This window comes from Liolophura sinensis, chromosome 13, assembly GCF_032854445.1.
Source record: "Liolophura sinensis isolate JHLJ2023 chromosome 13, CUHK_Ljap_v2, whole genome shotgun sequence".
Lineage (NCBI taxonomy): Eukaryota > Metazoa > Mollusca > Polyplacophora > Chitonida > Chitonidae > Liolophura > Liolophura sinensis.
The window spans coordinates 20,031,781-20,050,559 of NC_088307.1; the positions used below are offsets into that span (position 1 = coordinate 20,031,781).

The following is an 18,779-nucleotide window of genomic DNA, read 5'->3' on the forward strand; positions in this document are numbered from 1 at the left end:
GAGGGGACACGTACCATCTGGAGGGGACAGGTACCGGTGACTCTCCATCCAGAGGGGACACGTACCGGTGACTCTCCATCCGGAGGGGACAGGTACCGGTGACTCTCCATCCGGAGGGGACAGGTACCGGTGACTCTCCATCCGGAGGGGACAGGTACCGGTGACTCTCCATCCGGAGGGGACAGGTACCGGTGACTCTCCATCCGGAGGGGACACGTACCGGTGATTCTCCATCCAGACGGGACACTCCATCTAGAGGGGACATGTATCGGTGATTCTCCATCTAGAGGGGACATGTATCGGTGATTCTCCATCCAGAGGGGACAGGTATCGGTGATTCTCCATCCAGAGGGGACAGGTATCGGTGATTCTCCATCCAGAGGGGACACGTACCAGTGATTCTCCGTCTAGAGGGGGACACAAGAGACTCTTGAGTTTGGGAGGAATAAATCCACAGCAAGCTAATTCGGTTGTTAATGTTGCTTGTATGTTGTAAATGAAGATGTCGACATGCTTTAACTGTGGAAACGTTTGTTCGAACATATACATAGCTCTTCGGGCAATTAAGTTTGCTAAATTATGATAAGTTCATGCACCCAGCTGTTTCAGCATGTCACATTGTAAGACTTAATGTTATGTATTAGCAAGGATATACAGGGTACCTAGTATCTATTTATTTTATGTAGCAGTATTCAAAATAGTCAACTTTGTGCAGTATTTTTGAGGTGGAATGTGTAAATTTGGTCTACTAGTCAATATAACTGTTTTATAGTTTTGACTTGACACTGCTGGAATTTGCCAACTTGAGAAAAAAAAAGTTATACTGGATATAAGGACTATAGGTACCGGTACAGTATTAGTGTGAAAACATTGTCTAAATAAAATGTTAAAGTGCTACATAAAAGTTAAAGTGCTACATACTTCAGTCCTAAGATAAACTAAGCAAAAAGATTAAAAGATATGAAAGACCGTATCAAACAGGACCAATGCCACTGCTCAAAAAAATTTACTATGACAAGCGCTGTTATACCCATGTAAGTGAAGAGTCCTCAAAAACAAAATCCTCGGCAGTTTCAGTGATATTAGTAATATTCCTGATTGGACATGATAATTGTCTGGATTGGACATGATAATTGTCCGGATTGGATGTGATAATTGTCCAGATTAGATGTGATAATATTCCTTATTTCACGTAATAATATTCCAGATTTGACATAATATTCTTGATGCGATGTGATAATTTTCCTGATTTGACGTGATAATTTTCCGGATTGGACATAATTGTCCGGATTAGATGTGATAATATTCCTTATTTCACGTAATAATATTCCAGATTTGACATAATATTCGTGATGTGATGTGATAATTTTCCTGATTTGACATGATAATCACGCTGACATCATCACCCTTGCAGAACGATAGTCAGTTAGCCATATTGGAGTACACTGGCTGTGTACTCTGAACTGGAGTGTGCTCCAGTATTGCTGCCATGAGTTGGTCATGCAACCCGTCTATTGCGAGATCAGATTTACTTTAACATGGGCGTCTGAAAAAAGTTTCGCAAGAAGTTATTCATAGTAAACATACGGGGAAAATTGAAGGGCTGAACGTTTGTGAACTTGAGAAGTTTCTAAAGGAAACAGGCATCATTTGTTGCCTCTGGAACAAGGTGAGACAAGTGATCAGTAAAGTAATGTCAATAAAGGTTGTCAAACATTTTTCACGAGTCACAAGATAGTACAGGAGGATTTGTTCGAAATTCACACATTAATTAATGTATATCTTGTATTCTGCAAATGCAGGGCCGTGTCTTGATGTTCACAAAGAAGACAATAGCTGGAAAGTATCAGAGATTAGTTGTATCACATGCCTCCAGCGTGGCATATGATTGGCTGACGGGGAATGTCTACATCACTGATGTTAAGAGGATGGTTGTCTGCTCAAGGAACCTAATCTGGTGTAGAATTATTCTTCACTTGTCAGAAGAAAAACAAAGGGGAGTAACTCTGCATCCCCCGAAAGGGTAAGTGATTGTTAACGGTACACAAAATCAGTGCTGATTGGTTGACAGGTTCTTATTGAAATGTGACAAGTTTTTAAGAAATTATATAAAAGGAGTCATCTCCATAATGTGAAATTAAATTGATTTTCTTGTAGTTGTAATTGTGGGAATTCATAAAGTCACAATGAAAGAAGTTCAGGAAAATTATTTTGTGAATGTTTCCGAACAAAGATTCAGTAAGAATCGGATCAAAGCGAGCTAAACTTTCTAATGAACGAATCTTGTCACATTATGCTGAGTCGGCATTTCAGGAGTCCCCCCACCTCCCCCAAGTTAATGCAGATATGGATGAGACAGGGTGGGGGCTCCCACAAACTAACGTAGCCAAAAGGCGAGATTTTACGGTTTTTGCTAGACTGAATACACATCTGGCAACCCAACTTGACCCAACAGCGCTGTTACCAGCTGCCGTAAAACCACGCCATTTAGCCGCATTAGTTCGCAAAAGACCCAACCCTGTCTCTTCTTAAGCTCTGTGAACTCATGAGATTCCTGAAATACCAAAACGGCTTATTTTATGCGTGTCCTTGTATGGAAAGAATAACCGAAGCCATGCAGACCTGAGGTGGGTTTCACCTCGGGCTCTGCAAGGTTTCATCCCACCATAATGATGGCCTCCGTGCTTTGAGTGAAATATTCTTGAGTGGGGCATAAAACATCAATCAAATAAATGATTAAAACCTGAGGTGGAGACTGAAAATATAATTACCTCCCTTGAACTAAATTTTCCTCGCCAAAAATCACTGCTGTAAATCTTCAACTTTTTTAATGATTTAAGGGTATTATTTTGGCCGAGTGTAGTTTTGCGTTTAAAGTCAAATTAGAAAGGAGCATAAATCGTACTGAAAGTTGCTATTTCATTATTGCAAATCGCGTGGAATTAGGGTATTTTCAGTTGGCTTTTCAGATAAAAGTAATAAGTTCCAGCAGATACACACAGCAGACAGTTAAGTTCGATGTACATCTGGCAGTGCCATTGAATCTAGTTTCACTTTTAAATTATTAGCTGATCTGTGTAGAACCTGCTGATGGTCGAGGGTTTCCCCCCATTCTCTGCCCAATTTCCTCCCACCATAATGCTGGCTGCCATCGTATAAGTGAAATATTCTTGAGTACGGCATAAAACACCAATCAAATAAATAAACATAAAGTATGGAGGAGGTACTGTATTTCATCTTAAATATTTATATATAAATGCTTTTATACTTCAACTTTTAGAAGCATATGAAGTTCCTTAATTGATTCTTTTAATGCAAAGACTTAACCTTTTCAACTAGAATATTCATCAATTTTCACAAAATCTGCTAAGCTCTTTATAATGTGGATGAATCATTATAACCGAGGCCTCATCAATTTTTAGAATTTTGTTTTATGGGTGGAAAGATTTTTTTTTTTTTTTTTTTAGAGATCGCAGGAGGTTATGAAAATAAATCTAAAAAAATCATCCGTTTTATGGGAAAACAGGAAAATCATTAAAAAAAATAAGAGTGAAGAGATTTTCAGTTTTTCTATTTTCATTTGGTTTTTGGAGGAATTTCTCACCTATTTCTTGTGAGCATACATGGTATTTGTGTCACAGTGGATATGTTGAACTTTAGAAAAATGCCAGTTGTGCACCCACTCTTCTCTGTTCATTTACATTTTCTGTTGTCGGTAGGCTGATGTTCTGGATTGACGGATACCTGTCTGTTAGGAAGAGTTGGATGAATGGGGAAAATATGGAGCATGTTCTGAATAGTGGACTGTCTCGCCCTGTCGCACTCGCTATTGACTACGTACAGAACAGGCTCTACGTCATCGACAACTTTCAGGGGACTTTGGAGTTTTGTGACTTCAGTGGGGAGAACAGGTTTGTATCCATGAGCACAGTTTATCTGCCAGTCTCATGCGGTTAAAAATACATGTATGTTCTTTGGGCCTTTTTGAGTTTTAAGGTTTTTATGGGATTTTGATTCAAGGTCTTTTTCTGTCCCTCAGTGCTTATTTCATTGGCCCTAATTAAAGAAAATAATCAACATTCAGGTTGAACACATTTGTAAGCTAAAAAGACCAAATTCTAAGGCAAATATATTCATTAAACATGCGTCGCATCCATCCTCATTTATAACATTATTACACAACGACAATATATACCAAAAGGTAGTCTCAAATACCCGCCATTCGAAAAAATATTTTCCAGTGTCGTTTTCTCTTTAAACAAAAGATGGAAAAAATTTATTGAAGACAATATTCACACTCTTTCATCTGAACTATTTACAATTTCTATGTTTTTTCCACCTTTAATTTATCATGCCCTATTTTAGCTCGCCCGTATGAGTAAGGCGCGAGTTTTTTAATCTCTTATATTGGGCTGTCACACATGGATTGAAGGTTAGGTTTTATTTTTGGTGTGTAAATGCACATTCTCAGATGGCAGGTAAGCTTTTTTTTAGCTCCTATATAATGCAATCATATGTGGGATCTCAAACTTAGTGACAAAAAGTTGGTTTTGTTTGTGTTTTTTTTCTACTAAGGGCCTACTTATGTAAGGTTGAACTGTTTTCATTGGTTTTAATTTGTATTTTAATGGGTTCTGCCAGCCCTGTACAAAGGGAAGCAAATCTTGTAACTGATAAGACACCAGTTCCCTATACCTTCTTAAATAACAATACCACTGATTTCAAGTACCAACACTAGTAATCATGAATAATAAAAGCTGACATTGTTATTCAAATAGATAGAGGGCACGGTTGTTTTTTCTGCTACAAGATTTGCCTCCCTTTGTAGAGGGCACTGATGTTTTATCAGCTACAAAATTTCCTTCCCTTTGTAGAAGTCTGACGAACCCCATTGATAGACACTGATTTCTACAAGCCTTTCTTGTAGGCTACAGTTTCTAGTGCAATCCCTTATCCAGATAAGATTTTTGTCTCTCTAGCTACTAGCTACAGATTTGTAGAGTGTAAGAATTTACCTTGGTGTATACCAGTTTATCCGGTATACACAGTATCTGCAGGAAGCTTTCCACTTCTGTATTAGTAGTAGGAACCTACGACACTGGCCAACGCATGTGCCTTCCTATACTGTGACGAAATGTTTAAACCATCCATGCAGGACAGTGACCGTTGTCAGCTGAGTATTTGCTCAGCCAATCAGAGGGCTGCAGTGGCCACCCATTGTACACGGATAGCCAATCATGGGAATGATTTGCATATCAAAGATTGCTCCAGTGAGTTGTACCCACAGCACCTCACAAAGAAGGTTTTTTTACTACCATATCTCAACATTTGCTCAGCCATTCACAGCGTTGGAATTGTTCACGATTGCTGCATGCAGTTCACAATTTGCATACCAAAGACCACTGCCACAGTTTTGTACATGAACTCCCACCACAATGATGTCTTTACCACCACAACACCTTACAGATTTTATCTTTTATTCTGATTCCATTGTCTAGTTGACTGTTATAGCAGGTGAGTTGGTGTGACTCTCTGAGCGCTTTGTTGTATTCAGTCGCCACGAAGGAGTGCTTTCTAGGAGTGCCTTTCCGGTTTGAATTGTTGGTTGATGCAAGTTTCGGTTGTACTTTCAGGCAAACCTACAAAGTGCTCAAACAGCCGTTCAGTGTGGATGTTTTTGAGGACTGGGTGTATGTGACAGACACTCACTTCAGAGCCCTGATGAGAGTTCACAAAAATGGAGTCTTGAAACCTGAGTCGTGCACAGGGGCTTACATAAACGTACTTCGGTTAAAGTTGTGCACCCGCTACGCCAACCTGAAGGTACTATAAAATTGTGCATGCGCTGCGCCAACCTGAAGGTACTGTAAAGTTGTGCACCCGCTACGCAACCTGAAGGTACTATAAAGTTGTGCACGCGCTGCGCTATTCTTAAGGTACTGTAAAGTTGTGCACCCGCTACGCCAACCTGAAGGTACTATAAATTTGTGCACGCACTGCGCCAACCTGAAGGTACTATAAAGTTGTGCACCCGCTACGCCAACCTGAAGGTACTATAAATTTGTGCACGCACTGCGCCAACCTGAAGGTACTATAAAGTTGTGCCCCCGCTACGCCAACTGAAGGTACTATAAATAGGGTGCATATGGTGAATGACCATATTTTTGGGGTATCAACAAGCCAGACTGGCTCTGGCGGTTGAAGCGCAGGCCCAGGTTCTTGAAGCGCAGGCCCAGGCTCTTGAAGTGCAGGCCCAGGCTCTTGAAGTGCTGGCCAGGCTCTTGAAGCGCAGGCCCAGTCTCTTGAAGCGCAGGCCCAGGCTCTTAAAGCCCAGGCTCTGGCAGTTGAAGCCCAGGCTCTGGCAGTTGAAGCACAGGCCCAGGCTCTTGAAGCGCAGGCCCAGGCTCTTGAAGCGCTGTCCATGGCGGTTGAAGCCCAGGCTCTGGCGGTTGAAGCCCAGTCTGGCAGTTAAAAGACGTCACTGTCTTGCCTGCAGCTTCAATTTTTTTCCTCTTTTCTGGTACCTAGCAAAGGTCTGTGGCATTGCGTTTTCCTCCAGGCATTGCCATTTCCTTTAGGCATTGCGTTTTCCTCCAGGCATTGCGTTTTCCTCCAGGTATTGCGGTTTCCTCCAGCCATTGAGGTTTCCTCCAGGAAGGCATATTCTTGTCACGTTTTGTGGTTTCTTCATTGTCATAATTTTTACCGAAATATCAGCGACTCAGTTGCTCAGTATTTGGATATTTCAATGCAGATTGATGAGCAAACCAGGTTTCCATTGACAAATGGCATTAGGCTTGGGTTAAAATGTTCTGCCGAAGGTAATAAAATCCATAACCTAAATTTGTGTGCATTTCCAGGTGAGACTAAGTGTTCCCAGCTGAAATGCAGTCATCTTTGTTTACTCACGCCTTTGGGCGGGAAGTGTGCTTGTCCCATAGGGTATTTCTTCCAGCAGAATTCCACCACTAACTGCTCGAGTGAGTATTCACATCTGGTCTCGGTGTGGACAGATCCAATCTTAGTTAATGGAGAATAGACATATATCTAGAACATGGGAGCCTTGCTGCTGTTGCTGCTGAAGATAATGGTTGAAGTACTGAATAATGAGATCGTAAGTTCGAATCCAGCTCTCGCTATTTTACCTGCGGCTTCACATGAAGGGGTTTGTTAGATACCTGCCCTGTATTATGTGGCAATAACCGGATATGATGCCACTGGTCCCATTATGGTGAGAAAAAAACCACCGCAGAGTCCAAAGTTCTGAATGCAATTTTCTGGGTTGATAAAAATCTGGAAAAAAAAAAAATTAGAAATTCAACTGTATTTTTGAGAGTGTTTAATGGTCTTTTGTCTGATGTATACTTCATCTTAGTGTTTTCTTAGAAACACAGGATGGTACACATGAAAGACAATCAGAGTTTACGGTAAAGGACCTTAAATTTCGCACACAGTTTACATGTCGTTTACGTGAGGTCAAGTCACTGACAGTGAGTTGTGCAGGTCTCCCGCCTGGTAGGTCCACATGTACATCTCTAAATATATCCATGAATGAAATTGAAGAAAGTATTAAGACTGGCGATGTCTATTGCAAACCTTTAAATTCCAAATACTGTCTGTAGGCATGGTCACACCAAACAAGGACAATGCACAATGTACACTGCAGATGAACCGATTATTCGGGCTAAGTGGAAGTCACCTCACACCGTTATCTTGTGAACGGTACATTGTCTGCTTAGAACCCTCATTATGCAACGAATATGTATATGAATGTATTTTAGCTAAAAACAAATTTCACTGAGAAATGTCCTCAGCTCCTGTGTACATGTAATTTCAATTTCGGCATATCGGGAGACGGGATTTGTATCAGTTTTTATCACATGAGGATTTCATTGTGAGTTTTACCTGCGTTCTGCCTCGTTTCCTCATACCGCAATGCTGATGACTGTCGTGCAAGAGAAATATTCTTGAGTACAGCGTGACACGCCAATTAACAAAATAAATAAATGAGTACATTAGGTGGATCGTGTCTAACCAATGGAACATACATGGCACCAAAAATGGCATCAAAAACCACTTTCTTGTGCTTTATTCTGACTTTGACATATTCTGGACACAGTACACAAGTTTGATTTCACGTTAGGAAGCTTAACGCTTTACCACAAGTAAGTGGGCTTTGGCTACATGAGTGTTGGGTTAGTCAATTCAGCTCTTGTCAACATGCTGAGATTTATTTTTTTGTTTATTTGATTGGTGTTTTACGCCGTACACAAGAATTTTTCACTTATACGGCAGCGGCCAGCATTATGGTGGTAGGAAACCGGGCAGAGCCCGCGGGGGAACCCACGACAATCAGCAGGTTGCTGCCAGCATGCTGAGAGTTGAGCTAAGCAAGACTATTAACTCGTGTATATGGTTGTATTATTACCATAAAGCCATATTTATTCTTTCATTCTGAGGGAAGAATGTATGATAAAGCATGATTTGTTTATTTATCTACTTTCTACGATAGATTGCAGCTCTTTTTGTGAGAATGGTGGAATTTGTATCCCTGTAGGCCTGCACCTGGCTTGTATGTAAGTTATGTTTTTATTTCTCTTTTTTTTAATTTTATTTTTATCAAATTCCTGAACGATTATGATCAGGGATCATGGTGTTGGGTGGAAAACAATATACATCTTTGACTAAAAGCTTTGACTTATATGGAATGCTCTTTTCTTTTTTTAGGATGTGTCCTATCGTATATAAAAATACAAATGAACTTCTCTTCTCTTAGAGTAGGAATGTTTTTAGACTTCAGTTTTCCTCAGGTCCCATTTGTCATTCCAGAAGTTAAGCAGCCAGCAGTGGTGACATCTACAGTGAAAGCTGTGAAAACAACTTTGTTGATGAAAAGTGCCCACCAATGTGGTCGCTGGGAGTTCAAGTCCAGCTTATGCTTGCTTCCTCTGTGGGTGTACGTGGAAAGTGTGTACCTGTGGATGGTTGTGGGGCTCTGCCGGTTTCCTCCCACCATAATGCTGGTGGTTATTTGAGAGCACTTGTTGTCCACCAGTATGGTGTTCACATCGGCACATGTGTAGAATGTGGCAAGATTTGTCAGTAACTTGCTAAATATCTCTGGTTTACCCTGGGCACTGCAGTCTCCACCCTTACAGCGCACGCGTTGCTCTTTCGCTTTACAGCGCTGTGAACACTATTAAATTTTGTACAGAAATCTTGAACAGTGCTGAGGTCACCACAAACAATCTGTCGCAACTTTTGTCTTAAACAATACATTATACACAGGTATTGTCTTTAACTAGAGTATGTGCAACATGATTGTAACCAAAACCTTAAACAATTCTGTTGATGGATGTTGTATAAAATAGTTCCTCCGGAAGGACACAAGTGATGAGGCTAAGTTTTAAAAAGCCTAAGTACATCTCACAGGCTCCATAGGTCAAGGTTACCCAGTGCTGGCAGTGATGTAAAGCGAAAGGTAGAGAGTGATGCATGCGTTGTAAGGAGTATGGTTTCCACCACCTGTAAAACTGACCTTCATCTTATACTGACACACCTTAACAACACAGAAGGTAAAATAAAATTTCCTAAGGCAATTTTAATGCAATAAACTGTTTTGAAGTCAAGACTATTAAAGGTAGACTTTAATAAGTCTGAGACAGCTTGGTAGTCCTGGAACAAGGTCAAAATGTAAATGTCCAGTAAGCATATATGAATTTAGAGTATTGGTAAGCTGCATGCCTTTCCCCTCCTGCACCTACCTGATTATAGTCTATTTCTTCTAGCCGCTCACCTGTATTCAACTGTCTTTAAAATCAGTCATTCTCCCTACCAAAATTGCCTTTCTTTAGTGACACATGACATCATCAGTATTTACTGTTGCAACTAAAATGCAGTTCTATAGCAGTTTAGTTAAACCCTTGGTTAAAACATATTGAACTCCAATATCCAATATCCAGCATGCCACTGGTTTCTGCATAATTAGGACATCACCCGAGGTAAAGACTTGTTGTTGTCGAAACAAGGCTGATGGTGTTTAAGATTATAAATTAGAAAAAGTGTTCCAACTTCCTTAACTTTGCAAGAATCTGGACTTCCAACTTATCGATGTGTAAAGCTTGTGCAGTTACGTTTTACTGAATAGAAGCAATTTTTGTGTGTCTATGAATGTACAGACAGCTGATTGTAGGTGACTGGCTGAAAGAAATAGACTACAGACTTAATTCCTATGACCTCCCTTTTCAGATGTCCGCCTGAATTCACTGGGAAGCTATGTCAAACTCCAGTGTCAACCTCTAACCCAACCTTCACCCAGTCCCCAACCCCACTGACTAAGTTCTTATCTTCCATATACCCATTAAACCAGTTTGTCCCGGAGTCCAAGGTTTCTCCTAAAACATCTGCTGAGCCAAAGTCTAGGGATTTCAACAAAGTTGTGAAAATTTCAGGAAAAAATCCCACTTAAAAGTGTAACCTTTGCAGAAACAACCACTGATGCTGTAAAAACCAAACTTAGTCCCAAGACTGTCTCAACCCCTGCTCCTTCTGTAACGGTATCTTCCAGATTCACTCTAGCAGTGCCAGTGACTGTTCCCAAGCTGACCTCTATTCACAAGCTGACCTTCAATCCCAAGCTGACCTCCATTCCCAAGCCGACCTTCACTCCTGAGATTTCCCTTCACACACCTCCTCCCAAGTTTCAGGATCCCAACCCCAGGTCCCCGTACATGACCACATTGCCTGAAAGCACAGATATCCCCAAAGTTGCCAGTTCTTACGATCCAAACCAACCCACTACATCTCAGCGGTCAGTTCGTAAGTTTGCCAATTCTCATAAGCCTGCTTTTCTCACACCGCATTTTTCTAAACAGACTCCAAAGCAAAAGGTAGCCACTCAGAAGTATCCCCCTGATGCTGCAACTCTCAAACCTGCCCTTTTCGAATCTTCTCAGCCTGATAAAAATGCAGCTTCTCATAAGCCCGCACATGTTCCCAGTCCCCCTCTTTCTACCAAATCCTCGGTTAAAGTTACTTCTGCTAAGACTTCCGTCCCCATACTACTCTCTTCTCCTGTTCCTATACCATCAAGTGTACCAACAGACATGGACAAGAACCAAACCCTGAACAACCCGGATAAGGAGGCCGATGAAGGCAATGGTGGTGTCATCGCTGGAGTGATTATCAGTCTACTGCTGGTGGTGGCCATTGTGGTGACGGTTGTTGTCACTCTTCGGGTTAGAGGGTAAGCACTCACTCATCGTTTAACTCAGCACATAAATAAATCATATATTCAGTGTGTACTATGTGAAAATTTCTGTAAGTATGTGGTAAATTTTCTGATACATCTGCGACAGCCCTTCAATTGGTAGTTACAGTTTCAATCAACGTTTTCCGGGATGACACCAAATTTGACCAAGAGAAATGGCATGCACGAGGTTTTTCCGCTGGAGATTATTGGATAAAGAGCCAAGAAATTTATTTACCCACTTTTATGGCATGCTGAGGATAACAAAGGTATGTGACAGAATTTTTGTGGTCAGTTATTTGTGATTTTTCCAGATTTTCGCGGAGTGCTTTGTATTGTCATTTTTTTTTTTTTACTAAAATTTTGCACTCTGAAAACTTATGACAAGCGGAAGAATAAATTTGGAACAGTAGTCTTTCATGAAAGTTATGTTTTCATCATGCAGGTTTAAGTATCTCCAACTGCATTTAAATGATCTTCAGAGTTTATTTAACAGACATGCATGATGAAATTCTAGTTTACTGCACATGCTTTCACACAGGGTAACATGTTATTGTAATCTTTCAGTAATTCTCACCAAAAATGTCTTCTTTCTTTTGCAGACACATCAGGCATCCAGTGGAGAAGATGGAAGTTCCGGCTCCCGTGCACTTATGTAATCTTTATGGACATCAGCACCTAGACATTATACAGCCATCCAAACTGTGTCACTTTGTTGGTCAAAGGGCAGCTGGGAAACAATAATTTAGGATCATGTACTGGTTAAGGTGACAAGTGAAATGTCGCCCATTAAGACATACGCATCTGAATTTTCCTTCCAAAACTAAGAAAAAATGTGGTTAGCCAGTGTTAAATTTGTGAAACTTGAATCATGTTAACGGCATATTCTCAGCGTCTTAGATTTAACCTTTGATGTCTTCATAGTTTGATTGTAACAATCAGCAGCCAGCAGCAGCGAGAACTTTGGATGAGGACAATTGGATGAGAAGAATCACTTACTGAAGTTAAAATTGACGTCTTGGAAGATTTGTTTTTTTTTTAAACTTAAAACCTGTACTTTACCACTCAGCTTTGGAAAATTGCATTGATTGCTTCATAGAGAGTCCAATTTGGAAAATTGTGTTGATTGCTCCATGGAGAGTCCAATTTGGAAAATGGTGTTGATTGCTCCATAGAGAGTCCAATTTGGAAGATTGCTCATAGAGAGTCCAATTTGGAAAATGGTGTTGATTGCTCCATAGAGAGTCCAGTTTGGAAAATTGCGTTGATTGCTCCATGGATAGTCCAATTTGAAAAATTGCGTTGATTGCTCCATGGATAGTCCAATTTGGAAAATTGCGTTGATTGCTTCATAGAGAGTCCAATTTGGAAAATTGCGTTGGTTGCTCCCTGGAAAGTCCAATTTGGAAAATGGTGTTGATTGCTCCATAGAGAGTCCAATTTGGAAAATTGCATTGGTTGCTCCCTGGAGAGTCCAATTTGGAAAATGGTGTTGATTGCTCGAAAGAGAGTCCAATTTGGAAAATTGTGTTGATTGCTCGATGGAAGAGTCCACTTTGAGCAACCACAGGGTCTACATGTCGAGAGCCAATGAGAATACTGCATTTCCCATGTGATATGTCCACGCTGGTTGTTGGATGAGTTTCAAAAGTCTTCGCGCGAAGTTTTCAGTGGGGAGTGTTGAGATGTTTAAATAAAACTAAGAAGAGATCGACAGACGGCAATCATGAATGGTATACTTAGCTAACAAGGTGACAAGCACTACACACAAAGCTATAGCAGTCAGTAGAAGTGAAGGCATTCGGTAAGCTATCTACACGTACTGAGGATATCACCACTGTTTAGCTATGGACTCTTGGCTGGCTCACCTGCTTTGTGCTGTCACTGACAAGATGAAGGCCTGCAGGCTTGGATATCTCCGACACTTACTTGCCTCCGTCACCAAATACTTGCATGCCCAGTGTGTCATTCAAACATCCGGAAAAGATGTAGTTTTTGTCTGGGCGCTGTAGAGGACTTTTTTTGTTATTTGTGACATAAACTTATAAAAACTGGATGTTTTTGACTGGACATGATCGTCAAAATTTCGATGGAAAATTAAAATAAAATTAACATGTGTACGTAGAATTTTGGTGTTGTTTTTCGTTGTTTGTACTTCGTAGTTACAAAGTGTACATAGACCTGTCAGCGAGTGTGTATGTGGAGTAAGTCATCGGCCCTTAACATGTTGACCTACTACACAGGTTGCAAGGCTTCTTATTGATGACGTCATATAGTTTGTTTTCATATATTTAAACTGTACGCAGTACCAACCTATCCTCCCTGTGGTTAGAACAACCCATTTGGTTGCTATGGTATTACTCTTCGACCAGACACACTGGTGGCGGAGAATAAGCATTTTTTCCCCCTTTAAATCATAGAATTTACCTCCCCTTCCTCTAATAGTAACAAATCCCACACATAAAGTTTTTGCCTGTTTCCTTATCTAGAATCTAACCACAAGCACAAGGTTCCTCGGTGTGGAGAATTGAACCAAAGCATTACCGTCTATGATACATCTTGTATTAGGAAATTGCGGCCATTAGCAGAGTTTAATATTTGTTGAATACCACTTTTCTTGCACCAAAATATTGTGGATGTCTGTACATCGGCACATCTAGCAAAGTGGTTTGTCAGAACATTGCCAAAAGGTCGTTAATATACTCCAGGCTTTTCAGCATGTTAAAGTTTCCTCAAAACATAAAACTGACCTTCATTGTGTGCAAGTGAAAAATTTTAGCGTTTAAACAACAATCAAAGGAATTAATAAATCAAGAATATCTGCGAATGTAATTGGTATTTTTTTTATGTATTACTTAATTGAAACTAAATGTGGCTACAGTTTTAACCCCTTTTTTTGAAGGGGGTTTTAGAAGTGTCTTTTTGAAATTTGATGTTCCTTTACTGCCATATCCATATATCATTTCTAGAACTCTTTACTGTATTAAGGCCGTGATATGACCGTATTGACTGCTAATTTGGTGTAAAACTATTATCCTGCATTTCTTTCATTGCATTGATTTCATATGCTCAGGAAAAAGCCGACCCTTGCTAAGCTGGTGTGGTACCACAAGGGCACCCCAGGGCATAAGAAGATAGAGGACCAGGAGGAGCTCGTCCCTGGGGCAGGAATCCAAAACCCAGTGTATGAAGAGGAACAAGATGTAAGCAGAAACACATGGCCCCTGGATCATGAAGCTGTCTTAGACTAAAGTCAGACATTTGCAATAATTAACTTTAAAGCTGTTCACTGCACTGAAGTTGTATACGTTTATGAAAAGTTGAAACTGTTGTCTGACTTAAAGGCATCCACACTAGCATGAAATACATGTCATATGAAAGACCATTAAATATTGTCTGAGAAAATAGTTTGATTTTTTTTAGAATATACTTCGACCTAGTAAAATGCATTTAAAACTTTGGAATCTACTGTGACCTTTTCTGACCCTATTGTGATGTAATTTCAGCTTTTTGACTCTTGACACACCTAGATTGCTATATTTCATCATTCCAAATGCATCTTCATTTGGAACTGTGAATGCATTCAACAAATGGACCTAGAAAAACGAACTATTTCAAGCCAAAAATATTCCTGTGACTATTTCTACCATTTAATCTAAAATCGTAAAGCATGCAGGATGATTGTGAAGGAAGTTGTATATGTGTGGCCTGGACACACTTGCCTAATGTCTGTTTGGTTGTCACATTTATTATCTCCCTTTGCGCCACTAGTTTGGTAAAAAGATGACTTACCGTAAATGACTTAAAATTTCACCCACAAAATTGCGTTTTTAGAGGCAAACAAATGCCACAAAATATTATTTTTAGTACTGAAACTTACAATTTTCCAGTAGAATATCATCTCATGTTCCCAGCCAAGCTCAAAACACCTTTCTAAACTCAATAGCCTCGATGGCTTAGGTGGTAGAGCGTCTGCTTAGGGGGCAGTAGATCCAGGGGTCAAACCTTAAAAGAGGAAGTTGTAGCTTCTTCATTTGGCGTTCAGCATTAAGGGGATAATGCAATGACTGGTTGACCCTTGTCAGTATATTGGATATACACTAGATAAAGGAGCAGTGGAAATCCATCCTGGAACAAGGAGGTACATTACATGCATGCACCCTAAGGACTCCTTCGTCATGTGACTGAAAAATTAAGTACAAGTTGGTCATTTAGGGTATATTCATTATCAGTTGCAATTATGACATTTGCATGGTAAATCCATATTGTCCATGCTTCTGTCAGACTTTTCCTACCCTTAAATGATGTTTTCGGTTATTCGCCATTTCCAACAAGATTTTGTGGGAAGAATCAAATAACAAAAACAGAAGCAGTGTCCACTGCAGTGCTTATTGCACGTTCCTGTCGACATTGATGTGATGAACAGTGATATGGCTGGACTATAATGGTTAGCCAGTACCTTAAGTCTTCGTATTGCAAATATTCAAAAAGGTTGAAGAATTAAAGTAGTGCAGTGACAATTTCTCCTGTTGCTGAAATAAATTGGATCAAATAAGAATTTGATTCTTGTATCATGGTTGCATATACTGAGCTGCTTGTTCCAGTGATCAGAAATATTTCGAAGGCTTGAGTGGTAAGACGAGTTACTGGTTGATGTAGTTTCATCTCCTTGAACCCCACTGCTCTATGGCCAAGCAGGGTTAGCACACCAGCGTGATGCAATGACCCAGGAACCTTCCACCAATTGAGGTCGCCATGAGTTCAAATCCAGCTCATGTCGGCTTCCTCTCCGGCTTTAAGTGGGCAGGTCTTGCAGCAACCTGAGGATGGTCGTGGGTTTCCCCCTAAAATCTGCTCAGTTTCTTCCCACCATAATGCTGGCTACCATTGTATAAGTGAAATATACTTTAGTAAAACAGCAATCAAATAAATAAATAGATATAGGCATGTATATTTAACACCTATAATTTGTGAAGAAAGAATACAGAAAGAGAAAATTTGAAAATATAGCCTCTGTATTTCCCTGTCAAAGGCTTGCTTGTATGGTAAAAGACCTTCCCTAATTCCCCAACCTTTTCACGTGTGAAAGAGCAAATTTTAATGCAAGATATCGATGACTTTGGAGACAAAACGACGTTCATTGGATTGGAAAGTTTCATATCTTCAGAAGAAGGATAATTTTAAGTCTAAAAAGAATAATTCCATCAGAATAAGCTTGAATAAACAGTTTGCAAACATGCGAAAAGGTTGAAGAATAACAGTAACATTTCTCTCGTGAACTAGTTGCACATTTTTCCCCGACTCTGAGAGTCCTGTTGATGAAGCATTTTAGGGTTTGTTCATATGTTTGGATGATATCCTATTGATAAATTAACTCCCATCAACCAAAGTAATACTTACAACATTTATTTGCCTCTACACCTGTTAGGGGTTAAATTTAGCGTCCTGTAACAAATTTCTTTTGCAGATAAATTTCAACATTCCTAAAGGCCCTATATTACGCTACCCATCTGACACATCCATTGACTCCGCCTTCATCAGCAACAGGAACAGCAAGTCCGCGTATGATGAATTCAGTGGTTCAACATGCCAACTTCTGCCACATGACAGTGTATAGCAGTGCCTTGTAACGCTGGTTATCGTGGGCGACGGGACGCTTAGCACTTGAAGCGATTTGTTCCGTGTGAGACAGGATATGCCGAGATGCAGTTGTTTTGTCAGTACACTATATATAATCAAAATAGTCACCTCCAAGAAATTGTGCATTTGAACTTTTTCTCTCTGGGAGATTGTTAAGTGTGCCCTCTTCATGATTTTAAGATACATGTATGTGCAGTATTGAAAGTGTTCTGGGATTTTTTTTTATCTCCTGGAGAGACAAGTAAATGATTTTTTCATCAGTTCTTGTGATTCATACGTTACATTAATAATGAGCACATTTATGACTGATCAGCGCTGATGTTGGAACTCTGTGAGGTTTGTTCTAAACATCCTGCCAGTGGAAAATATTATTGCGGCTCTGTCAAAGGAGATTTAAATTTACAGCAGACATTGTTGGAGTTCATACCAAGGCAGGCTTCTTCAAACCAGCATGGAACATTTTTCGCATACAGAAGCAACGTTTGGGTTTTGATGATTACATGTTCAGTGTTTTTATTCACATTTTTGTTAATCATTTGTGGAAAGAGGCAATTAATGGAGAGCATTCTTCACATGTGTGGACAGAAAAAAGAAACAAAACAGAGCCAAAAATCAAACAAAATGATCCACTGTGCAATGTATCGTTAGGTTTTCAAATGTGTTAAGTATTAGAACTCATGTGATAATTCACTCTGCTTATTTGACAGTGCATGCAGTGTGACTGATAACTCATGCAGTGCTCATGTGATAATTCACTCTGCTTATTTGAAAGTGCATGCAATATGACTGATAACTCATGCTCTGCCCATGTGACGAATCATGCATTGCTCATGTGATAATTCACAGTGCTTTTGTGATAATACATGAAATACTTACTGATAACTCATGCAGTGCTCCTGTGACAAATCACGCAGTGCTCCTGACAAATCACGCAGTGCTCCTGTGACAAATCACGCAGTGCTCCTGACAAATCACGCAGTTTTTACATGTATGTAATAAACCCTACCTCTCTTGTGTTATAATTCAGTTCTTACGTAAAAGTGCTTGTCTCACAGTCTTCTGATTTTTGTTTGCAAAAGGTTGATTCCACTTACTGCCTTTAAATATTTGTTTATTATATTGGAAAAGAAATTAATGGCAAAAAAGAATCGTAAAGTGAAAATCACTCATGTCCTAATTAGATTGAAATTTTCTTTTATATGTATAATTATCAGCTTCTTGCATGGAATAAAATTCAACAAAATTTTCAAGAGGCTGGCTGGAAAAATTGTTGGATATATGTCAAACTAGCATCTGTTCTGTACCCACTGTAGCTATTTGTCTGTGTAGTCCAAAAGCTATTACTTTGTTGAATGCAGTATTTAGGTATGCAATACGTTTTTGTATCACCAGGATTATGATGTAACAAACATGAAATCATATTGATACTTGTGCTGGCAGTCTAAGAAATGATGTTTTGTAAATTAATATATTTTTTAAAAATGTATTGATAGTTGAAAATAAGACAAAAAACAAAAAAACAAAAAAAAAAAAAACAGGTAATCATTTTCAAAAGTAATGTTTTCCAGATTGGCTGAACCAGTCAACTTTTTATCTATAAATGGTTAAATTTGTATCTTATTTTGCAGAAATTTTAAATTAATGGAATCAGAAAACCTTGGCTGAAAAAAGTTGTTAAAATTGTTTTCTGTTACAGTTAGTTGTCAGTGTTTTTATTAGATTTAGTGATTTGGTTTAGAATGTGCAAGAGTCACCAATGGTTGTGTACCTCTGCTTATTGTACCTCCGTATTTGCTTTGTACTTTTTGATCTCATTTTTAAAGTGTTTACAGGGTGTTGTTATTAAAGATGTTTCAATATGTTATCATTCAATAATCATTTTCAAGTAGAT

General features: G+C 39.5%; 2 protein-coding genes across 2 annotated transcripts in view; both read left to right on the plus strand.

The window, feature by feature from the left end:
* Window positions 1-6,472, plus strand: part of LOC135480962 (low-density lipoprotein receptor-related protein 2-like) — a 45,792-nt gene extending 39,320 nt beyond the window's left edge. The window contains exons 21-24 of the mRNA XM_064760892.1: window positions 1,803-2,023; window positions 3,720-3,911; window positions 5,634-5,823; window positions 6,278-6,472. Coding sequence (XP_064616962.1) covers window positions 1,803-2,023; window positions 3,720-3,911; window positions 5,634-5,823; window positions 6,278-6,472 — 798 coding nt within the window. The remainder of the gene's footprint in view (window positions 1-1,802; window positions 2,024-3,719; window positions 3,912-5,633; window positions 5,824-6,277) is intronic.
* A 423-nt stretch (window positions 6,473-6,895) lies between these two features.
* Window positions 6,896-18,413, plus strand: LOC135480482 (uncharacterized). Its single transcript, XM_064760325.1, has 5 exons — window positions 6,896-6,980; window positions 8,513-8,576; window positions 10,249-11,245; window positions 14,322-14,451; window positions 16,716-18,413. Exons 3-5 carry the CDS (start codon window positions 10,731-10,733, stop codon window positions 16,863-16,865), a joined length of 795 nt encoding a protein of 264 aa, XP_064616395.1. The 5' UTR covers window positions 6,896-6,980; window positions 8,513-8,576; window positions 10,249-10,730; the 3' UTR covers window positions 16,866-18,413.
* Window positions 18,414-18,779: the final 366 nt, after the last annotated feature.